The 24,447-nt window shown below is 51.4% G+C and overlaps 2 protein-coding genes across 6 annotated transcripts in view; one reads left to right on the top strand and one right to left on the bottom strand.

The window, feature by feature from the left end:
- Vsnl1 (visinin like 1) overlaps positions 1 to 18,862 on the top strand; it is a 108,111-nt gene extending 89,249 nt beyond the window's left edge. For both annotated transcript variants that reach the window (XM_003472852.5, XM_023566300.2), the window contains exons 3-4: positions 13,768 to 13,983; positions 17,950 to 18,862. In XM_003472852.5, coding sequence (XP_003472900.1) covers positions 13,768 to 13,983; positions 17,950 to 18,147 — 414 coding nt within the window. In that variant the 3' untranslated portion in view covers positions 18,148 to 18,862. The remainder of the gene's footprint in view (positions 1 to 13,767; positions 13,984 to 17,949) is intronic.
- Positions 18,863 to 20,335: 1,473 nt separating this feature from the next.
- The window catches only part of Smc6 (structural maintenance of chromosomes 6), a 70,470-nt gene continuing 66,358 nt past the window's right edge, over positions 20,336 to 24,447 (bottom strand). For all 4 annotated transcript variants that reach the window (XM_063232331.1, XM_063232336.1, XM_063232332.1 and 1 more), the window contains 2 exons: positions 22,672 to 22,769; positions 20,336 to 21,799 (listed from right to left, as the gene is read on the bottom strand). In XM_063232331.1, coding sequence (XP_063088401.1) covers positions 21,685 to 21,799; positions 22,672 to 22,769 — 213 coding nt within the window. In that variant the 3' untranslated portion in view covers positions 20,336 to 21,684. The remainder of the gene's footprint in view (positions 21,800 to 22,671; positions 22,770 to 24,447) is intronic.

Genomic DNA, 24,447 nt, shown 5'->3' with positions numbered 1-24,447 from the left:
ACTTTGGTACCAAAAAAAAATTTTTTGGATATAATTTTTACCCCCAAAATACAAGACATACTTACCATCATTAGAAGGCAGACAAATACAAAAAAATACTTTCCCTCTGGCAAAAGAGAGGTCAGGGAGAATGCTAACATCCAGTGTGGTCAGGATGTAGACGACTGGCCAATGCTTTGGACACACAGTGGACCCTCCAGCTGCAACTGCCTGGCAGCAAACGACTTGGTGATGAGAAGAATTCTAGTTTTAACTTTCAACTCGAGTCTTGAGTTATGACCCAATGCTTGTGCTTCCAGATGGTCTGATCAGATTTAACCCTTCAAGAGTTCTGGAAGGATCTTGCAGCCTCCTCTCCTGTGTGGGTTTGATAGAGAAGTCCTGGGCAGTGTCCCTGTGAGGACACCAAGCTCTTCCCATGCACAGGAAAGACGTGGAAGGCTGCGTAGAGGACTGGAGACTTCAACTGACAGCATGAGTCACAACCAGCCTGCAGGAGCTGCGTTCCTAAGTCACGGGTCCACTACTCCAGGAGCAAAGCCAAAGCCATACACCCCCCAACAGCAGTCCGTGCTGTGGAGACAACCAGGCCAGTTTTATAAAGCAGACATTTGCTGAGCTACTGCTACAGTGACAGTGTTTTCAACTGCTGTGTCAGCCTAGAGAGGGCTACAAGTGTAGTTTGGGGAAGGCTCTCATCTTGTTTCCTAAGGCTCTATGTTGCATTCCCAGCACTTCAAAAAATTTTTTCATTAAATAAATTACGAAACACGCATACAATGAAATATTAATAAACCACTAAAAAGAAGGGCCATGTATGTAAAGCCAGTGACACAAAAACTTTTCATGACATATTACTAAATGGGTACTTTTTCTCTCTCCCTCTTTTTTTTTTTTTTTTTTTTTTTTTTTTGAGACAGGGTCTTGCTGTATAGTTCAGGCTGGCCTTGAACTCACAATGTAGCCCAGGCTGGTCTCATACTCTAGGCAATCCTCCTGCCTCAGCCTCCCAAGTGCTGCAATCACAGGCAAGCACCACCACACCCAGCTAAACGAATACATCTAATCAGAAATAGTGTGTGTGTGTGTGTGTGTGTGTGTGTGTGTACTTTAGGAGCTGTACATCATAAGTGGCAGATGGGTAAGACAGTAGGGGCAGGCGTCCCAGAATGCAGGAGGGCGTTAGAGGTGCATTCATCACAACAGTGCAGAGCTCGGGCTTTGTCCCACTCGGACCCTGGCCTGTGCCTTACCCAGGAGGCTTGGGCAGGCAGCGCACGGTGCGTGCTTGCTGGGTCAGTGCGTGGACCCTGGAATGAGGTGCATTGTTAGAATGGCTCTCCAACTATGATAGGATTTTGAATAATTACTCCTCAACTGCTGTTTTTTAAATTTTGTCTTCATAAATATGTTTCATCTTCAGAGTCAGGGAAAATGCTGTTTTTGTTAAAGTGCTTTTTAAAAAACATAAACAATGAATTTCCTTCAATCATCCATTGAATAGACACCCTTTGGAGAGGGATTGAACACAAAATGCAGTAATCAGTATTTCCAGATATCGCTTCTTTAATTTACTAATAGAGGTAGGAAGTGACCTGTGCATGACTGGAGGACACCTCCTCCAGGTAGTCATCAGCCAGGAAGTGTCCACGGGCAGCCTCTGTGCCCTGGGCCTGCGGATGACCCAAGACCCTTCCAGAGTGTCAGGCAGAGCTGGGGAGGTGTGTGAACACTTGGACACTGGCACCATGGCTGGTGTGGCCTCTCCAGGGAGATGCCCAGTGACAGAGGACTGTACTCCAACACACTACAGGCTGGAGAGCCTGCCTGTGACACTGGGGAGAAGGTGGCCACCGAGGTTCACTGGACCCAAGCCCAGGGCCTTGTGCCTCTGGACCAGCAGTGCGGCTTGGGTCCTGGGATGTGGGACGGCAAGGGGGTGTAATAGTGTAGGCACAGAACGTTCCCCAAGAGACATGGGCTCAGATGGGACCTTTGCAAGGGGACAGAGCTGACTTGCTGCCAGGAGGTGGGGTCTGGTCCAGCAGGTGGGACCTGGAGGGGTTTGTCTGTCTCCTGGGCTGTCCTAAACCCCATGAGGAGAGCAGCTTTCCTGCACCCAGCCCTCCCCAGCCCGCGGACCTGACAGTACTTCCCATGCTGTGCCCTAAGTGGCAGGCGGCAGGCACTGCACTCCTCCGGTGACAGGGCAGTGGCCACCGCAGTGGAGGGCCGGCACCCCAGCTCCTGAGGAGAAGTCAGAGAAGTCCGCACGTGCTGGAGCTGTGCCAGGCCCAGGACGCTGTGCAGGGACGTGGAGCGGGCATCCCTGGGCGCTGGCTCCGTGGACCCAGCCGGAAACCCGAGGAGAGGCCCGCACACAGTACGCTCCGCTGCAGCCGTTTTGGAATTCTAAATAATTGTGAGCAAAACATGCTCTTCGTGCTCTTGTTGTGCATGCGGTGGGGCCATAGGCTGTTTTGCACAGTGGGCGACCAGGATCAGGGGAACAGGTGCTGCAGGCGCTCCTCACCCAGCCTGCCTCCCCCGAGGCTCCTCAGGGACTCCTGGGGAAGAAGCAATGGATTGCACGCAAGGTGCGACACAGCCTGGCAGGGAGCTGCCCCTAGCCAAGGGACCATCGCGGGCCAGGCGCCCTCTCCCGCACTGTCTCCCCAACGCCCCATGCCTCCCCCGGGATAGGCTGGGTGGGGTGCTCAGGGAGAGCAGGCGTGAGCCCCGCGGCCCCACGAGGGTCGCCCTCCTTCCTCGCGTTGCCGCGGGCTCCAACTGCTTAGCAACGGCGTCGACAGAGCAGGGAACCAGAGGCCTCGGGCTGCAACGCGGGGCCCCACGAGAGCGCAGCCCAGCGAGCGCGGGTCCTCGCCCAAAGCTGCGGGGCGGAGACCCAGGGACGCTGACCACAGGAGCGGGCAAAGTGGAAAAGCTGTGAGCGTCCGCAGCTGCCATCCACTGTGGCTCAGGGCACCCTGGAAGATCCCTTCCCGGTTTCAACGTTCACATTTGGGGACAGAGGGCCCGAGCCTGTGTCCCCCACGCCCGCATCCCCTGCACCGGGCCCAGGTGCGCTGCAAGCCCTGGTCTTGCTGAGCTATCCTGGAGCCCTGCAGTGGAGTTCTGTTAAGAGAATTAAGTTAAAACAGGAGAAAGGATTTAAAACGATGTCTGACACATTGAAATCCAGCCTTTTGAGGTCGTGACCCCGGGCAAAGGTGGCGCACAAGGGGCGGGGCGGGGGAGGAGCTCGTACTGTGAACCAAGCTTCTCTGCAGGTTTGTTTTGCACGCAACGCTCCTGTGAGCCTGCGCGCCAAACTCAAGCGCCCGTGGGATTGGCCTTTTCATCCCTGTGGAAACTGAGGCTCTGAGGTCATGCACAGTTCAGAGGCAGAGTCAGGGTGCCCGAAACGCGCTTACCATCCCTTAGACTGGGAATTACACTGCAGAGGATCCTGTCTCGCCAGCGTGGTCTCCCAGCGAGCGTGGGTGGACTGTCCCTGACAGCAAAAAGAGCCGCCGGCCTGCGGAAATGGAAGGCGTCATCGGGCACCTGCCCTTGAAAGGCGCCCTCAGTGCCACCCAGCTCTGCACATCAGCACGAGGCCCCACCTCTGCCAGGAGACTCCGGAGCCACGGACAGGAAGAGATGGGGCTGGCCGGGGCCTGTGGGCTGCAACCTGTGTGTAAGCCTTACAGCCCTCCGACTCCCATGGAACCCTGGAGGCTGCTGCCGGCAGGCCTGCGTGTTCCTCGAGTTCTTTGGTGCTCTAATAGTTGGTTTCTAGAAGGTGGCATTGTTAACACCAGCAAGAGCTGCAGGACTCCTGGAGTACTTGGGTGTGGCAGGAGGAAATGAGATGCCCTGTAGTAGGAGCCGCACCTGGACTTCAGAAAACAGCACATCTCATCAACAACGCAGTGTTGATTCCATGTTGAAATGGTGCCACCGCACTGTTTTGAATACAGTGGGTTAAACAAAATACAATAGCATAGTTAATTGCATTTATATATTTCACTTTCTTAATACATTGGAAATCTTCAAATTACTTGTGAGACTCAAATTTGTGCCTTGAAATACCATCTTTAGGACAGGGCAGCTCTCAGACACCTCTGTGATAGGCCTTGAATTCGGGTGCTTTCGCCGTCAGAAATGTTTGCCTTTGTTGTCTCGCTTTGCTTTTGTGGTCCTGGGGAGAATCTTTATTCATGAGCCCGGTGGAGGGCAGTCCTGATCCCATCCATAGGGGATAAATGTGGAGCTGCAGGACACAGCTGTCCTGACAGGCATCAGGACTGCCTGACTCTGACGCATACACAAGGGCCGGAGGAGGCAGCTTTTCAGCCCAGCCTGGCTGCCAGCTCCAGCCCCCGCGCCCCCCGCTGCCCCACTGAGAGCCCCACAGCTCCTGGAGTTGGACTGCCGTTGCAGCCACTCCTGTAGCGACTCCAGTGCTCTGTGCCTTTGGGTGCTGCCTGCCTCCACCACCTTTGTCAGTCCCTTCCAGGACCTTTGCTCGTCTTCGCAGCGTGCCCAGGCTTCCTCCTTCAGTCCTGTGCCTGGAGGCCAGGTGTCTGCTCTTGGGAGTGTGGTCAGAGGAGGCTGTTCTGCTGCATCACAGTGTAACAGTGTGTGACGCAGGAGAACCTGGGGCCTCCTCCTCCTAAACCTGCTGAGTGAGAAACAGCTCTGCATAAAACCCCGGGGGGTCACCTGCACACCAAGGGCTGACAGCCCTCCAGCCATGCTGGCAAGAACAGGGACAGGTCAGGCTTGGCTTCTGGTAGAAAATCTCCCAAGCACAGGCAGAATGACCTTGGCGAGTCCTGAAGCTGACGCAGCTCTTTCCCAGCCAGGATTTCACCCTCATATTCTGGATCACACAGAGCACTTAAATCAAGGCCTTCCTCTGCCACAGCCCATAATCCCCAGATGCTTCTGAGCAACCGGCCTCTGCTGAGCTTTGAAGGAACTGCCGAGCCCCTGCCCAGGTTTCTTGGCAGCCTCTGTCCCTCCACAAGGATATAAGAGCTCACTGCAGTGGAACTGAGAAGCTGCAGTTTCCTGTCTGGCTCCCTTCATTTGCGAGTGAGCAGCATGAACTGTCAGCCCTCCAGGGTCAGACTTGCCTGAGTTCAGAGTCTGCCAGTCACTGCACAGGTGATCACAGATCATTTGCATGCTAGCCTGGTGCCTCAGTTTACACATCCAGGGAATGCGGATAGCAGAGGAGCCTGTCCCATGAGATCGTGTGATTAAGTATTGATAATATGCATAAGTAGCACTTGACAGACCATAGTCTTAAAAAGCCTAACTCAACAGTGCCTTTTGTCCAATACAATGCTGACAACAGTGCCACTTCAGAACCATGGGAGTGGGCAGAGCTCCTAGAACTGAGAGCACCAACTCCCTCTCCTGCACACCTCAGCAGCAGCTTGTGAAGTTCCTCCTCCAAGTCACACGGCCAGTGGGCAGTGCTATGGGAGCCAGGTTCCCCAACCCACACCCTGCAGGACATTTAAGAACCCAGAGGAAGCCGCATGCCTGGTGCTAGTGTGAGCAGCAGCGTGTCCATGAGCCAGGGCAGCACCCAGCTGTGGGAGCACCTGGCAGATGCTCCAGAGCCCTCTGGACCACCAGTCGGGAGTCAGATCCCATTCGCTAGAGTTGCTGCCCAGGGAGGGAGAAGAACCTGTTGTCTAGGAGCAAGCTGCTGTCCCCAGAGATGGCCTGAAGGTCACCCAGCCCCCGAGGGATAGAGGTGAGGGGTCACTGCCCCTTGCCACCCTCTGTGCGGGGTTTGTGTTCCTGCCCTGGGTGCCCACCAGCTCTCATGGTTGCATCTGTTGGCCTCTCCCAGATAAGTTCCAGTGCCCCAAAGGCCCAGGATTCTATGTTGCCACAAACAAGACTTTCTTCTGGAATCAGTCTCTGGATCCAGCAAGAACCAAAAGCAGAGAGCTAGGAGTTTGGATGCATCTGCTGGGTGGATCTCAACTTTGTGTCCTTCTGCCAAGGGCATAGGAGAGAGGAACGGCCCCAGCTGCTCTGTGGGAGAGAAGCATGCCTCTCCCTCCTCATCACTTCTCCCCTGCAAAATCCCTCCCTCATCTGGATTACTGGTTTTGAGCTGATCTGGGTCCCACATGGCTTGAGGGTAGAGCTAGAAGGTGCAGCTGCAACAGGGTGGGTCCTATCCATCTCACCGGAGGGAGCCCAGGCACACGCTTGGCAGAAATGCGCCTGCACCTGTGTGTCTGCCTCCCTGACCACATCTAGATCCTGGGCCAAAGCTTACGCTCTCCCCATCAGCACCTGGGCAGTGCCTGGGCATCATGGGCACTCAGAGATGGTGGTTAGTGATGGACCGCAGTAGAGTGTGTCCATAAAAGAATGATTCTTGGCATGGACCTCAAGTACACCCTAACCTGATCCAGCAGGAGCATGTTCGTTTGCTAAGCAATCACTAGAGCTGAGCACTGAGAAGCTCACACCTCCCTAGGCCCAGCATCTGTACCAGGTCCGTCTGCAGATGAAGCCACTGCTCCTCATTGCCTGGTAGGACCCAACCCCAAGGGCTCTGATTTGACACAGTATCCTCCATACTCAACCCCAGAGAGCCTGACAGCCAAGCCCAGAAGCTAACACTTCTTGGCCAAGGGCAGTTAACCACAGAGTCACAGACCCAGACCCAGACTCTTTGGCCCCTGGAGTCCATGCCCTCCACCGTGGCAGGCAACCTGATATCTCCACGTGATATGCTCTGTTTGGACGTGGGTAGCCAGACTTGTCACGCACCTCTGGTGGCAGAGATGAGATGGCATGGGGCTTGCATAATTTACACACATAATTTGCAGGCAGTGGGAAGATGTGAAAACTGGCAGGAGGACTGCTGCCTCAGGAAGTGCAGGGACCTTCCCTGGGTGGCTGAGTGTGCTCATTTCCTACACGCATTCAACGCCAAGCCAAATGTTGGCCAGTGCTGCTGCAGACCTCTGTGAGAGCAGCCCTACCTCCCCAGGACCCTGGATCCAGGGGCTGGGCCATGCTAGCATGGTTCTGCCTGAGATGTAGCCGGGCTAGACCTGCTCATCTCTGTTAACAGGACACTGTGAAACGAGCTAGGTGTGGGGTGAAACAGGAATTGATCTGGGGTAGACCATGTTATTCTGGAAGGACAGGGACATGTGAAAAAGTTTCAGAACTAATTGTGACACCTGCTGTCTGCCCACTGGAGAGAAGCAACCAAGGAGGCAGGGACATCACAGCTCTGCCGTAGCTGCTGGCCCTGGGAGACCTTTGCCCTCATCTGGTTTCAGAGTCAGTGTACTCTGAATCAGTGAGACAGTTTCTCTCTGGTCCAGCAGACTGGCTCTCCATGAAAACTTGTGGCAGCTTCCATGATTTTTACTCTTTACAGCCCATTTGGGTAATAAATAAGAACAAGTCAATGCTCAGGATGAAAGAGGAGAGAAGGGCAGGAGTCCCCTACCTCAAACCAAGATACCAGTAGCCCAGTCACCATGAGACGCAAATTTGATTTTAAACTTTCGTAACCAACAGGTGCCCTGTAGGGTCTGCACCCCTTCCAATAGAGATGAGATAGATGAGGCAGACAGAGACAGAAATAGAGACAGAGACAGAGACAGAGACAGACACAGACACAGACACAGACACAGACTTAGATACAGATAGAGATGTGGCACACACATAGCTATACATATAAACATAGACCTAGACAGCAGGATGAGAGGTGAGCTGGAGAGACGGTATAGTCCTTCACCTCGGACATCTGACCCACAGTGAGGGCATAGTGTTCAAGGCAGTAGTAGGACCTTTAGGAGTGACAGATCCAGAGCTACCGTCCATTTGCCAAATTCATTGTTCTCTTCTCCTCTAAAAACAATTTTGTTTACTTCCAGAATCAGAAAACACTAAGTAAACATTATAACTAAACGGAATTTTGAAGTTTATTCTACATTCAGGAAAATGAATTCCAAAGGTGGCTTCACCTGAGTGGTGCCCAGAGCCCCATCACTCAGCTGAGCACCTGTAACCCACACTAGGACAGTCAACATCTGTGAAGCACATGCAGTAGGCCAGCTCTCACAGTAGTGGGCAAAGCCTGACACCTCACTTCTCAGCAAGATGATGGGCCTTCCCATGGTGAGAACGTTCCAGGGAAGGAAAGCTAGAGGTGACCCAAGAGTCAGGATATCATGTTCCCCATGTCTTCTTATTTTTAAAAAACCCAGCGAGCTCTGGGTTGGTGCCTTCTTGGGGCTGACCGTATGTGCATGCTGAGACGCCTCACCAAGGACAGAGGAGAACAACTTACCTGCAAGTTCTCCAGAGCATTCTTCAAGCCTAGTTACTTGTGAAGCGGTAGGTGTGACCAAGGCTGGCACTTGCTGCCCTGCAGTAATGATTCGCAGTGCTAAAGAGCCAACAGTGGAAGGGGGAGTTGTCACATGGGGAGCTGTGCAGGACTAGGGGACAGCCCAGGCAGGGTCATGGTGAGGGATCTTGCAGCTCCTAGGGGAGCTCTGAGAAAGAGCTCGGTCCAGCCTTAGCTCTCTGCGTGCGCACAGTGTGGGCCTGGTCCCTGCCTTCAGACCTTCCCTGCACCCACGGCTCGGTGTGCAGCTTGGCACTAGCGAGCTGGGCTTCTGCCAACCTCTGTTGAATGAACACGCTGCTGGGAGCCGTCCCGGGGCTCACACTTCCAGGTGAGAGGAGCTGTCTCTCTCTTTCCCCAGCCACAGGCCCACCCGCGCCCATGCTCTGTAACTGACTCATGGGCCACCGTGAATCATGCTAATGCAGTGAGGAGCAAGCAGGAGCCCTCCTTAGTCAGCCTGGATCGTTAGGGCGGACTCAGAGGTCCCCTGTCCTCTGGCCTCTTGGCACCGCTCTGCTGGCAGGAAGCAGAGCCTCCACGCCAAGTCACGTTTTCGGTGGACACTTCCTGAGCACCTGCTGTGTTGAAATCCAGCTGTTGCCACCCGCTGCCACCAGTCAGCTAGTAGAGTAGCAGTCCAAGGATCTAGTGCCTTCTCTATTTTGACAGTGCTGTGAGGGGGGACCTGCTGCATAACAAACAGGTCTGACCTCGGCTCCAAAAAGGATTTCCTGAGAAAGTGAGGGCTGAACTACAGCCCAGAGAATGAATGACTTAATGGGGCAGCAGGCAGAAAATGAACATTTCTGATAGCAGTGGCAGCCAGGCAGAAGCCTCGGAGCAGAGGCGAGGGGCCAAGGACAGTACACACATTGTGTTCCAGGGCCTGCAAGGCTCCAGAGGCATCTGGCCCTTCCTCAGCCTGCAGGGCACACAGCACAATGTGTGCTGCGCTGAGACACTGCACCTGGGCTGCTGTGGAGGCCACACCAAAGCAGAGGGCACTGGCTCCAGGCAAGCAGGTGGGAGGGACCATCCAGAGAGCCCCTGGCTGCCAGGGCTTCCCCGGGAGGTGAGCAAGCCCAGTGAGTTGAAAGCAGAGAGAGGACTCCCAGGTGTGAAAACCACAGGCCCTTCCAGGAGTCCAGGAGGCACGGCAGGCTGAGGGAGCTCAAGGAGAGAAAGAAAGTCCAGGGCCTGTGTGCAGGACAGGCAAGCTGCAATGGGCAGGCAGCGAGGCTGTGAGAGCCGGGACTAGGATGCAGGCCCTGCTGGTTCCTCAGTAGTTGCCCTCAAGGTAGATACCTAACCCCAGATGATGCCTCCAGCAAGACAAGCTGGGGAAGCTCCACTGAGGTTGCACATGAAGAGGACCAATGTAGGCGGCTTGCTGTTGTGAGTGTCACTCATGCAGCAGTGTCCATCACCAGGGCAGTCACCACCTGGCTGCCAGGGAAGCCTGGCCCAGGATAACCATGCAAAAGCCCTGCCCTTGGGGAAGGGGTTGTGCTGTGTTCATGGGTCTCAAAACATCGAAGAAGAAAAGAGACCAGAGCAGGCCGTAGGAGGGAATCTGAAACCCTGCCACATCCTGCAGGCACTGGACATAGGAGCCTCCGAGAAGGGCAGGCAGCCGGAAGAGCCTCCTCCACCAGTCCAATCACAAGCTCTCTTCCTGGCCTGAAGCAGGGCATGGAAGGAGACCGACCTCCCTGTGGACTCACAGCCGTGCCGAAGATGGGCCCCTAGCACCCACAGGGTGGGCTGAGTTTCATCCCCGGTATACGAGGCTTTCAGAACACCAGGGATATTGGAGGGAGAAAAGATTTTCCAGGATGCTGCCATGTTCCCTGAGAATTAGTACCCGGAGGACTCAGGTGGCCTCGGGGTTAGAAACCTGGTGTTTGGAGACCACACCTTATCTGTCACCACAGCCCCAGTGTCAGGCCATGTGGCCCTGGTGGAAGAAAGGCCAAGTCAGTATCTGTGTCTCACCTCTTGGGACACATCAAGGCTGCTGGAAAGACAGGCTCGAGGACCCCACCTCTGCAGGAGAAGCTCCTGCATCTGAGCTGCAAAGAAGCCCCTGCCTGCCAGAGGCAGGAGCAGGGGCTCGGGCTGGCGTCTGCTGCCCCTGCCTGCTGGCCGGTGGCTGCATTCGGACATTGGAGTGTGGAGCGCGGTTGGAGGCAGTGCAGATTCGCGTGCCCACAATGATTTCACAGCGCATGCTCAGCTGTGATGTCAGCGATCTGTGTGTGAGGGTGGGGCTGGGACACATGGGAAGTTTAAGTTGCAAACTTGTAATATCATACCCGTTCCTCTTCCTCGCGGGTCTATGCTATCATAGGGGAATTTTACATGGATTCCTGTGGTGGGTTGATTAACATCTATTTCCATCACTGTTCCCATTGCTCTATGATTTCTATTTTCATTACCAGCACTTACCACAGTGCCTGGCTAGTAGCTGTTCAACAAATGTGTGCTGAGTCAAACAATAGATGAGTTCTCTAAAAAATATCCCCTAGCACATTAGCAATTTCCCTGCAGTGCAGGATGCTGCCGGAAGGGGGCAATAAACGCAGCGGAGAAGTGCTCCTTTAGAGGCCATGGAAGCCAAGAATTACATAATGCTTCATCCACCGTGAACGTAGGTTTATTTCCTCAGTGAGCACTTGGTTGAGGTGCAGCAGAAGTGACCAGACAGAACTGGGTCCCGTGCCGGGAGCCCGATCACCCACAGGACGCAGTTCACGATGTCCGGTCCTCTGGCAGGAACGTGCTTGTATTTCATATGCAGGGATTTATGACTGTCCAACCTGAACATGCTTGCTGTCCAGGTCGTTAAAATGTTTATAGCTGTCACTACAGCTAGACATTACTTCTGTGTCAGCCTTTAGCACAGGAGTTAGAGGAAAATATATTGGGTTTTAAAAGTAAAACAGAATGTCACCTTCCGTCTATGAAAAGCACGTGTGCTTCCAGGCCTTGTTGTCTTCCAAGAGAAATGAATAGGGTTCAAGATCCTGATTTCTTCCTAGAGACTGAAGGGAAGTGGTTTCATTTGTCCATGACGATCTGTCCAGATTTGGGTGGCTTCCTTCTACAAGAGGACACTGGCTGACTCTTGGGGGCCAGCCCCTCCAGGTAAACATGCACTCCATGGAAGTCAGTAAACTGCTGCAGGTACCTGCAATTTTCATAGCTCAGAATTTGCAATTGATTTCTCTCTCAAGAATCTTCAAGCTGAAATTAATTTTTTATACGCTGACTTAAGATGCCCGGCTATTTTTAGGTAAAGCTGTCAAATAGCCCTTAACTTAAGAGCATGCTGTGAGAAGAAAGGGGGTGCATTCCACTGCCAGAAACCAGCAGGAAGGAAGAAAAGTGCCCTGGCCTCGCATCCCTGCCTGCCACAAGCTGGTGCAGACTAGGGAGTTTGCCCAGGCCTGATCACGACTCTGACATCAGCTCTCAGGTCCCAGCTCCTCCTGGAGCCCTGCCCAGGTGGCCAGTGGGCACACCACAAAGAGTGCCCTCCTAGAAAGAACAAGGACTTTCATCCACAGGGCCTAGCAGAGCAGATCTGCCCAACTAGAAATTTTCAAGTGCAAAATCATTCAATTCCACACTCTCACCTGCAGCTTGGCCCTGGCCCTGGCCCTGGCCCCTGGGTAAACCTTCTCCTTCCAGAGCCCCTGCCTGGCCACCCTGCATCTTCTGAGCTTTATGCTTGTGTGCCAGCTCTCACCGGTAACAAGGCCACAGCAAGCATCCAGCTCAGTTCCCACACAGACTGCAGGGTCCAGGAGCACGGGTGCTTTGAGATGTCCATCCCTGTGTTCTCACCATGTGAGGCAGGGACCTGGTGTCTGCTGAGGATCCCGAGAACTGACATCTGAGGCTGCTGAGATGGAACCTCTGGGACAATCATGCTTTCAGGGCCACAGGAAGAAGAGTGGGGCTCTCTGGTGTTTATTTTCTGAGACAATAAAATCATGGCTGCTTTTTTGGGTCATTAGGTATCAGGATGATCCACTGCCCAGTGCTACAACCTGGGCCGGACCTCAGAGTCTAGCAGTGACAGGGTGGCCTTCCTGCTCTCTGGAGCTGAGGCCTCATGCCCTCCTGTGGAAGGATGCGTTTTACTTCTTGGGGAATCTTTCCCTTCCACTGGGCTTCTTGGAATGGGAGAGGTGGGAGCAGGATGCTGGGGCTGAAAGATACCAACGGCCCAGCAGGAACACAGATGGCACCAAGCCAAGCAGAGATGGGCAGCCCATGCCTTTGGCCAGCAGCAAGACTCTGCAAAGGACCAGGCCCCAGCAAGCAGCTGCAGAGTCTGCTGAAAACCTTGCAGGTGCCTTTACCTCTCCTGAAACACATGCATGCCTGCTCCACTGTGAGCAGCACGCCATTTGTTTGTTTTGTCTGGGTGGCCTTAAGGATCATCTGCTCCCTAGTGTCCAGAACTGCTTACTCCTGGGCCAGGCCTAGGTCCTGTCCAAGGCCACAGGGACTGGCCCCAAGGTCTTACCTCCCCACAGTATCTGCCACCATCTCCTCAGTCCATTCTGCCGCCCACGCACCCTTGATGACTGCTGGTTCTGTGACGAAGTCTCTTTATGTCTCTGGAAAATAAGCTCAGTCATGTTCTATTTTTAATGAGTTTTTAAATGTCTGTTCTATAAGAGAAAAGTCCCTGTAAAGAGAAGTCAGAAGCAGAATTTGGGCAGGGGATGAGTGTGGGCTGGGCTGGGAGAGGGTGGGGGAAGGAACAGAGTCTGGGTGACCTGCCAGCCCTGCAGGTGGTGAATCTGGACTCCACGCCCAGAGGAGTTGAGAGTTGGTACCGTGTGCTTGGCTTGCTTCCTGCTTCAGTCTTGCCCTTGGGGAGATGGACAGTGAGCTGCAAACCAGGCACGAGACAGCAACGGGGTGCTTATTGACCGAATGCAGGCCCCACCAGCCCCCAAGTCACAGGTCTCCAGCTTACCCAGAATAAAGGCGGTACCTGCCTCAGCTTTCAGTAGGTGGCTGCACAATGTTAAAGTGGAGAGGTTTGGTTCATGGTTCAGGAAATTCCGTCCATGGTCAGCAGACTGCAAGGTGGGAACATCATAGTGGAAGGGTCTGGGGGAGCAAAACTGCTTACTTCACACAAAGCAGGGAACTGGAACCAGAGAAGAAGGGACCAGGCCAGACAGAACCCTATCCACAGCCCCTCATCCACCCAGACACTCTGTGACTGCCCCACCTCAGGACCCCAGCACCCGCCTGTCCTGTGTGTGAGGGTGCTGGCTGGCACGGGGCCTCACCTCCACCTCTCACTCTGCTCTGCCCCACAGTTCTTCCCCTATGGAGATGCTTCTAAGTTTGCACAGCACGCCTTCCGCACCTTTGACAAGAACGGCGATGGTACCATTGACTTCCGAGAGTTCATCTGTGCCCTGTCCATCACGTCCCGGGGCAGCTTTGAGCAGAAGCTCAACTGGGCCTTCAACATGTACGACCTGGACGGCGACGGCAAGATCACCCGGGTGGAGATGCTGGAGATCATTGAGGTGAGGAGGCTGCCTGCTCCCCTGGGGCTTTGGTCTCCCTGCCTGTCCTGGCACCTGCTTCTTGTCGGTGGCAACGTGTGCTTTAACCAGCCTCCCACTGACGCAAGGCTTCCACAGGTAGAAGTCTTGGGGCCAGGGACCTCACTGGGTTGGTGTCTGGGGCTCTGATCTAACTTTCCTCTGCCGGGAAGGGCCGTCCCTTTCTTACTGGTGGCTCTAGGGCTCCTCTGGGCTCCCATCACCCTTGTCCAGCTGTACCTGCAAGCATCTGGGGTTCGTCTGCCTGGAGCTTCTGGTCTGACCCCCTTCCCCTGCTATTCTGGCCCCTGCTATTCTTCCCCTGCTGGATTTTCCATCATGCTGGTGCGCCTGGGCCTCCCTGGGCTTCCTGGAGCCCCACCTCCTGGCAAGGCCTTCCTTCCTGTCCCCTACCCAGCTGTGCCCTCAGATGCCTGGCCAAGAAGGTTTTCCCCACTTATCTGGTGACAGAATACATGATATAATGTGCACTCTTCAAGAAGGATCCAGCTCCCTGCTGGGTTCCTGGAACCCGGAGCTGAGCTGGATCCAGCAGGCACTCAGCAGTCTAGGACTGCATGACAGGAATGTGACACCACCTGCATCCAGGAGCCTGGAATTCTGTCCTGCAGCAGGGCTTGGCCCATTCCAGACCCCACGGGCAGAGGTTTGGGGAGGGCGGATCCCCAGATGGAAGCTAGCAATGAGGCAGGAACAACAGTCAGTACCCAAGAAGCCAGACCTCCTGGGTCCACACTGCTCTCCCTCGTCCTCCACCTCAGAGCTCAAAGCTCCTCCCCAGCCTGTGCCATGACACCGTCACTGACACCAGCCCTTCCCTCATCCATCCTGTACCCTGACCTCCTGCTTCTTCTCCTGTACTCATCCTCTTCCACATGGCCGTAGACTAGCATCTTCTTCTGTCTGTGTTTACTCTGTCCGATGAAATGCGTCCCTCCAGACAGGTGGAGGTGATACAAAGCCTCCAAGACTGCAGCCGTCTCCTCACTCGGAGTCTCTCATATCCCCCCCCTTCCCTCCCTCTCAGCAGCAGCAGCTGTGTCCCTCCTGTCCCCCAGGCTTTTACAAGCTTGTTCTCTCTGGCTTGCTGCTCCCCCCACGGGTGACCAATCCCATCCTCCCCTGACTTGTCTTAATTTCTTGTCAACACAAAGTTGTCAGCTGAAGACCACCGCACACCACAGGCCGCTCACACCCCTGTAGGGCATAGGCGAGCTCAGTCCTTCCAGGCAGAGGACAGAGCAGATCAGGAAGAAACCTGAGCTTGGGCAGGGGCAAGGGCAGTTTGCAGAACGTGGGGCAAGCAGGGCTCATGTGAACTGGGTGCCATCAGAAAGTGGGGGCTCCTGGGCCTGGGTTTTCCGCAACCTCGTCTCTACAGGAGGCGCAGTGGCCCAGGCAGCTGGTGGAGTGGTGGTCACTCACGGTAGCAGGGTGTTCTGTGGCATGGACAAAGGTGTCTCTGTGCTTCCATGTAATTACAACATAGATCTGCTTAGGTCTTGTTCCATCCGAGTGACCTGGTGGTGAGGCCCAGCCACCTCTTGAGGTGAGTGGCCATCCTCCCCCTCCCTTGTCTGCTCCCTGCTCTGCTAGCATGGCTTGTGGTTCTCATGGGAGGCTTCTCGGTTGACTTTTTATACCAGTCATGGGTAACATCGTTTCCTTGTAAAGTTCTGTGTGGTGCTGTCTTTACTCAGGTGCTGGTGTTTGCTAGACAGTCACATGGGTCAGGGCGGTGTCCTCACTTGCTGCCGAGCGCTGCACGTGGTCAGGAATAGGCATTCTTCACTTTCCCTGCCAGCAGTGCGTGACCACCCCAGGGTCTCAGGTATTCACTGATAGGAGCCGGCCCTGTGTGTGGTGGACCTTATTCAGGTGTTTCAGTGAACAAAGCCATATAAGCTAACTCTGCAAGAGACACAAATAGAAGAGAGGGTTCCAGAAAGTGTTGGGAATCCTGAATGGGACTGCAGAAAATGTTTAAGGGGGAAGCAATGAGCCATCATGCCAAATGGTACTGACGGAAGTAAAATCAGCAGTGGTTCACAGCTGGGTTTGACAATCTGGAGGGCGTTGGTGAGCAAGTCAAGAATAGTTCCAGGGGAGTTGGTCAGAGAAGGGAAGAGAGCGGAGTGAGTGGGTGTGGAGAGAGGGCACGGTCAGTGAGAGATGCAGGAGGAGCTGTGAGCGCCTCTGAGGTCCGGTGTGCAACCTGAGGTCATCTGGGCACAGAACAGGTGGCCTGCGAGTGCAGTGAGAGGGAGGGCACCTGGGTGTCCTCCCAGGGATCACAGGTACGCATTGGGCCACCCGGAGTCCGGAGTCCTCAGGGAGCCACGCTGTGACCTCGCCCCAAGGCTGGCCTGCCTGCCCCCAGGCTCTGCCCATGGCACTGGGAATGTCCTTTCTAGAGTGTCCACGTCACAGGACCTCACTGGCAGGCGGGCGGCGAGACCATCTGCCGGTGGAGGCCCAGGTCTGATCTCTGGTGTTTACGTCTGTCACTTCCTTTCTCATTGCCTTGACTTGGTTCAGTCTGCCCTGTTGCTGGCTCTCTTCCTGTCCTTTGCTGGAGGTAGGGCCTTAGGGTGTCATCTTTTTGAAAGACAAAGCAGGAAGGATGGCTTACACATAGATGGCCCATTTGCCTCTTTAAACTTGGGCCTTAAGAAGTATCTGCCTTTTCCTCATCCATACCTCAGGCTACGGTAAGGTCCCTCAGGGCCACACCATCCTGGGTGGACTCAGGCTGCCACTCCTCTGCTTTGTTTCCTGGACCTGGCTTTCTGGACATGCCATGCGAGCAGAATCACACAAGCACCACCATCCTGTCTGGCAGTGGCAACTACGTCTCCCCCTTCCCCTGAGGTTTACCCAGGTCCTAGCATTTGTCAGCGTGGCATCCTTGTTGCTGCGAGCGTACCACCCCTGTGCAGACACTTCGTATTCCATCTGTTAGCAGTGGGTGAGCACTGGGGGTCGTTGCTAATGTTGCTGTGAACATTTTCATGCACGTATTTGTGCAGGTGGACCTCCATCTTTGGAAGGCACGTTTCTAAGAAAAGAAATTACTTTCACCAAGAAAATGTTCATATTGAGTTAGTTGTGGATTGAGTAATTCTAATATGACCTAAAGAGTTAGATCTTCTCACTGTTCTTCCATTTGCCAGCTCTAATTCACACACTTGTCCCGAACTGATCTTTTGGAGGTCAGTTTAAATGGTACACTTGGCTTGACTGTTTAACACACTATAAATCCGTTTTAGTTAGAACGATGTTTTGCTCCTGCATCCTAAGGCCAATGCTGGTGAATGTCATCTGGACTTGTGCCAGTCCATGACTCCCTGTCTCACCACTGAGACGCCCCTTCTGTCCACTGCCTCAGTCTGACACTCAGAATCACCTTAAATACTTGTAACAGGCAGACTCACACACCTTTAAGTGGATCATTTCTCACTGAAAAGGACTCGAGTCCTTTGAACTATATTTTAAATCCCTTATCACATCAACTTTACTGTCTGCCTTTTGCTTGCTGTAGCTACATCTTTCCCCACCACTTTACTCGATGCTAATATGCTCAGTGAATTAAACAGACTTAAGAATCCTATCAACATTATTGGAGACCTACTATATGCCAGGCGTTGTGCCAAGGCCCTGAAGTTACAAAAGTGAAACACTCCTAGCTTCTCCAGACCTTCTTGAAGGGACGGAAGACAAAGCGTTAATGTAATGGAGTGAGAGAGGTGTGTGGTTGTGGAACGGGTTGTGATGGCAACTTGGAGCACAGGAAAGGAACCTCCTTTGGGGAAAGTGAGGCTGCGTCCTGCAGGACGAGTAGGGTCATCAGGGGAAAGGGGGTTGACAGCAGCGTCCTGCCCTCCTGGGTTTCCAGTTAACAACATCTGCAATGTCCTTTCCCTCAAGGCGATCTACAAGATGGTGGGCACCGTGATCATGATGAAAATGAATGAGGACGGCCTCACGCCTGAGCAGCGAGTGGACAAGATTTTCAGCAAGATGGATAAGAACAAAGATGACCAGATTACACTGGATGAGTTCAAAGAAGCTGCAAAGAGCGACCCTTCCATCGTATTACTCCTGCAGTGCGACATTCAGAAATGAGCTGATCCCAGCAGTGTGGACTGCACACGTCTCAACGTTCTCCTGCAGCTGCGTGTGCACGCGCACACGCTCACACACACGCACACACACACATTGCTTGGACTACCTACAAATGGACTTGCTTCTTGTGTTTGAAACACTGTGTGCATGAGAATGTCATTTGCTAATGAATTTTAAAAGCATATATTATAAAAACCTGCCACAATGTGATGTGCAATATTATTTCATGAAAAATAATTCTCTGAAGCCTGGCAGAGATGTGCTACAGTTACCTGATTTCTGTACTTGTTTTGCTAATGCTGTACCTCCAAGTGACAGTAGCACTGAGGCCCCTGGTGATGTAACGTAACCCTGAGCTGTGTCACTATCTGTGCAGTAGTACCGGGCAGGCCCATACCTCTGCCCCTGGCCCGTCTGTCCACACACCAGAGCTTGCATCATCAGTAAGTATCAGTGTACTATGTTTGCATGCCTTTTGGGTTTGCCTTAATTCTTACCTCATTTGCATCCTACCAACCTGGAAAGAGCTGTTTTTGATGAATGCAGTGTAGAACTTAAAAATCCTGCTAAATGATTAGTTAAGTATATCTATCTACATATACAGAGACATTATTTATTAAAGGTATAGAGATGGAAATGTATTGTTTTCGCTTGAGTTTTCAAAGGCTTCTGAAAAGGTGTCAGCAGATACAGCAAATAAATTTATAACATTTGATTTTCCTCCCAAGTTCTTATAATTTTAGATTTGAAACAGATGGTCAAAACAGTCAAGGGCCAGCAACTGGCAGCTTTCTATATCTGCTCTTAAATATGCACCTTCGGAATTTAAAAATCAGTAATAAGAAAGGCCTTCTCCCAATCCTTTAGGCAGCCCCAGGACAATCGAGGGGCACGCAACCTCTTTCAGGAAGCCAGCTCACTCTGAAAGGCCTGCACAGTGCGTCACCTCAGTCTAGCTGGCCATGGTGTGGGAAGCACACAGAGGGGAGCAGGCAGAGGGTGTCCTCCAAGCAAAGCCGTCAGGAATGTCTGTTCCCAGACTGACATATAAAGATGGGGCAAACTCTAGGAAAGCAGGCAATTCCTCAGGAACTCTAGAAATAGGATGATCCGCTCGGGGCATGCCTGGCAGGCTCTGGCCACAGAAACCTCCCCGTCTGCACGGTACTGTCAGTGCGGCCTGCTGGGGCTGAGGAACTGAATTTTTAAACTGTAATCAAACTTCATTTGCTCTGTGTCACTAGGGGCCACTGTGCCAGGCAGCGCGCAGCATTGTATTCTTCATTCGAGCACATCTTGAGTATATTTTTCAAAATACTCATTTTAGGGTCATTAAGTGACATTAGAGACCGAAATGTGATTCCACTCACCCATCCAGCACACTGTGGCCAGGTGAACCTTACTATAAACACTTCAGACACTATGGTACCCGACAGCACAGCCCCACCTCCAGGAACAAACGCTGCCCAGGGAGTCAGGACTGAGGGCAGATGGGGAAGCCGGGCTGCTGCAGCGTGCTCTGAGGGGCCAGTGAAGATGGCCAGGGGGCCACATGGGGCTCGCGGATGAGAGCTGGTGAAGGGGAGCCACCAGCCACCGCACTCTTGGACACTGACTGAAGGGAAACCTTGGCAGCCCCACCAGTCCTTTTTATAAAAAAATGTAGATGCAGAGGCATTGGCTCCATCATCAGTGCTAATTAACTTCAGGAGCTGAGTAACTGCCATCTTGGCTTATTCAAACCTATCACACTTGTTACTCTGAGAATGACTTTAATCACTTCCAGGGCCAAGAATGCAGAAGGCAGGGTTGAGAGGAAGAGCTCCTTCTTGTTTTGGGGGCTGAGTTACGAGTCATAGAAAGGCTCAAGTTAGTCACTATTAGCTTTGCAACTCACTAAACCATGACTTTAATACATGTAACTTTTGTTTTATTTTTAGAAGTTAACACGTTTTAAAAGAACAATCCTTTTATTCTTCTATTACATCTAACATTACCATTTGGCACACCAGACGAAGTTACTTTTACACCGGAGGAAACCAGCTCTGCCAAAGCAGTGGACACTGCTCTGCTCAGCTCGGCTTGGCAGGGGACACTCAGGCAGGCACCTGAGGCCCCCACATGTGTTACGGGCACGACGTTCACACCCAGCACAAACACACTGCACCTCCCAAGCTAGGAAAACTGATGCAGATGGTAAACTCTTGTTTTTATTTGAAAAGCACATGAATGCGGAATACCTTTCATACAAATGAGTTACAAGTGTAACTTAGGGTTGTATGGCTAGTGGAGAATGCTTAAAACACTCAGCACTATTGTACATTCTTACATTAGAAAGCACAAGTTTCCCGTCTTCTCAAAAATCCAGTTTTTCTCAATAGCAACATAAATGTCCCTACTCTTAAGGTACATCTTGAAATACTTCCCCTTTCAATGTTATAAATATGTACTCTAATATTTATTGCTAGTAATATAAGGAATACTTTTGGTATTCAGTGTATGTTTAAAAGTTTTGCACTACTCCTAGATCAACACATACAGAAGATGTCCTAGTCATGCTTTCTTTAAAAAAGTTCATAAATACCATGTTTAGTGGTAAAATATATCTGATCATCCAGGCAGCACTTCTCAGCATCTTTAAAATCAGGAAGAGCCCACAGCTGACCTCCGGTGCTTCCTCCCCCAGCAGTGTGGCCTCTGACTCACATAGCAACAAGCTCACTGCGGATGCCCAGCCTGCTTAGAGGGGTCCCTCTGGCCTGTGTCCTCTCAGCAGAGCCCGACCTGAGAGCCCCGGACTCCAACTGAGGGTTTCCAACCCAGCCAGAGTACCACAGTGGAGACTGCCTCAGGGCTTCACAAGTGGACCGTAAACAGACAGCATCTTACTAAATTTGATGAAATACAAGGAAAAGTTACGGTCCAAATCTACAGTTGCCTCTAGTGTAAAAACTACCTGTAGGCAGGAGCCCACTTACGCCCTGTGTAAGTCCCTCATGATGAACAATAAATCCACGGTAAGCCAGTTTGTGTCCCAAGACCACCCTGGTGACGTACTCTATAGAATGAGAAATCCCTCCCTTCTGGTGTTTGATCATTTGGCTATACAACGTAATACTCTGGAAAAGCAAAACTAAATATAAACCAGTACTCAAACTTTTATTTTAGTTTTTACAAAATACCATAGAAATGAACCTGAACTAAACAGATATGTACATGTACACATGTATAAAAGGTTATTTCCAAAAGAGAATCTATAAAAGTAGATGGTTTAAAAAAATCCTCAAAACCAAACAAACTCAAAAAGACTTAAAACCAGCACTCTAAAACTGGTTTTTCTCAAAAGAAGCAATAGTGGTTTTACATTGCTGGTTGTACTTGGTTTTCCCAGCTGATTCCCATGTCTCACTGTGGACAGGTGACAGGAGCTCCTAATTTTACTGTGGCATGATCCAGACTTGTTTTAGTCCCTTGAACAGCCAGAATTCCTGCCTCTCACAGATGCTCCCCCAAGGAAGAGCCATGTTAAATCACAGTTCAGTTTCCGTCATCGTCATCTTCCTGAGTCACAGGTCGGAAAGGCAATGTAGTTTGTCCTCTTTCAGGGTCAGACATCCGCAGAATTCTAATCAATTTACTGGAAGGAAGAGAGCTAGAAGAAGCAAAATCAATGATAAAAATTTCCCAGAAGGGTCTATCCATTAAAAATGCTCCTGTTGGCTTTGGGAGCAGCTCAGTGGTAGAGCACTTGGCCAGCATGTGAAGGCCTTTCTGTAACACCTGGCACCACTGAACTAAAACCAAAGCCAGAACACTAACACCACACCTCATTAAAACACAAGTCTAAAGGGCTTGCTGTTTGCTAACAGTGGGTACAACTAACATCAAGAGCTCTAGAAGAAATATAATTTGCATTAAGGAAATACTGTACTTTCATGCTGAACATTAACTTCCTACTAAACCATACATTACCAGTCTGGCATTTATATTTATTCTCACCTCCCACCTTTCTAGCCAGGAAGGCACTGCCTAATATTCCTAATCACAGACTAAGGTCCCCTAGCACCACCACATCACTTTAGAGACAGAGTATCAACTCTACCTAACACACTGCAGAGCCCCACACACTGCAGACACCTGGTAAATGCTGACAACTGCACAGAGCTCTTTATTTAAAAAGACTCTCATCTGTAAGTCACCAAAAGAGACAAGATTAGAAAAATCCTGGGTTGTTTCATTCCACACAGAATTACTAAAATTATTTCATAATGGTCAGGTATAATAACCACAGAGGAGCAAATTCAAAATACAAATACTAACAAATCAGTAGTATTCCAGTCAACTTGCCTGAGTTACAGAAGAGAAATAACACAAGCAAAACTTTAATACCCAGAAAAGGAGCTCTGTATCTGTTAAAGCAGTAAAGAAGTCATTCATTTATCTGCATCTAAAAACTAAAGCTACAATGGATTTGCATCCTTTTATGTACTTTGTAAGTATTCAGAGCAAGATTTAAGAAGTTACCTCATGCTTTGTGGGGTAAGCAAGATAAACTGTCTGAAACGCTGGGAATCTGCCATCTTCAGTATCATATCCATCGCGATCCTCCTGTTAACCATATCCTGAAGAACGAAGGCAAAAGTTAGTGCTGTGTTCTTTCAAGTCAGGTCTGATAAAAGCCGCATTCAGCTGGCGACACAAAACCGTGGATTTTCCCCCATCATTTTACTTATGATGTCAAGAAATTCCTATGTAGAAAGGTAATACCAAAAACCATGAAGGGAAAAGTAAGTGAGTAAGTTCATCTTCCAGGTTATTTCCACAGTGAAAGTATTTGTATGAAGGCCCTCAAATAAGAGGAACAGTGAAACTAATCAGAAGATACACAGCAGTATAACTAAGTAACAAAGTATTCATCTAGTTAGAATACAATGGCTGAATTACTCAGGAATTCAGCTGTGATAAGTGTCTCAAACCCATGACTAAGGACAATGTTTAGAAGATCTGCCCTTCCTCTCTATCTTCTACAGCTTGCATGATGGAAGCCAACTTGAATTTATAGGTGACTCTCTTAAATTTTAAAGTTAAACAGCAGATGAAGTTACAGAAAACAACAGTGCTTAGGGATAGCTAGTTTCTGAAACTAAGTAAGACCTTGTGCTTACATTTGGAGTTACGTAAAAAATAACATCAAACTATTCCTTAATGCCTTCAAAACTTTCTGAGAATTAAAACGCACACACATCTTTAAAGGTCTTATTTGAAACTATGCTGTGACCTATGTTCCAATCAGGACCCCAATTCTGGACATACTGTCTAAAAGACAAAGGAACGGATCAGAATTAAATCTGACACACGAAGTGGGTGGCAGGCTGCACAGTGGCACCTAGACAGCAACACTGCAGGGCGCAGTGCCCTCTCCTGTGCCCTGTAAACCAGCTCAGTCTATGAGGCTCAGAGGAGATTCTAACCCACCTCCCATAGTGCGTCCCCGGGAAAGACTGCTGGGAAGGCAGGGTTTTACAGCACTCACAAGCATAAATCCTAATTTATGTGTATTTACTACGTGTTTATACAAGCTAGGCAGGAGACATAAACAGGAGGCAGACACGGCTGAAGGCCTCAAGAAGGTTACCACCTGGTGGGAGGCTCAGACATGAAAACAGCTGACTGGAACAGTGAAAACCAACACCATATATATTTTATAGTATGGAACAGAAAATACTACAATGCGCTAACAGAAGGTGGCACTGAGGATCTCTGAGGAGACCTTTCTGCGTGATAGGCTGTGATATCCACGGAAAGCACCACGAAAGTGACAGCTGAGCCTCATGGGGAAAGGTAAGCTGTTCAGTGCACAGAGGAAGACAGCACGCACGCCCGGATCAGAGGCGCCACGTCTAGAAAATGACTGACCGCTCAGGAAGGCCAGCAGAGCAGACGCCACATTGTGACAGGCCTCACTCACTAAACAGAGTTGTGTTCAGCCTGGGTGCAGCAGCTACCTCCAGCCTGTTTTAGAACTGGAGCTCGCAGAGGACAGAGAGGAGGGGGAGCAGGATGGAAGCTGGGAGCATGGTCGGGGAGTGGTGTGTGGAACCCTCAAGAGAAGCAATGGCGCAGGCAGCCCTTAGTGCACAAGTGAAAGGGGGCACAGGCACAGGTAATCACACTCTGAAGCCAGGTGATCTGGCTGGCTTCTGATCAAGCTGGGAAATCAAGAGGAGGACGCTCGCAGTCCGCGCTGGAGCAGCTGGCACTAGGGAAGGTTTGCACTGCAGGTCATGCCAGGCTGCAGGG

This window comes from Cavia porcellus, unplaced genomic scaffold (assembly GCF_034190915.1).
Source record: "Cavia porcellus strain 051 isolate PalLab524CR breed Dunkin Hartley unplaced genomic scaffold, mCavPor4.1 scaffold_1, whole genome shotgun sequence".
Taxonomy (NCBI): domain Eukaryota; kingdom Metazoa; phylum Chordata; class Mammalia; order Rodentia; family Caviidae; genus Cavia; species Cavia porcellus.
Note: the sequence above shows the minus strand (reverse complement) of the source record. Positions and strands in the feature narration are given on the sequence as shown.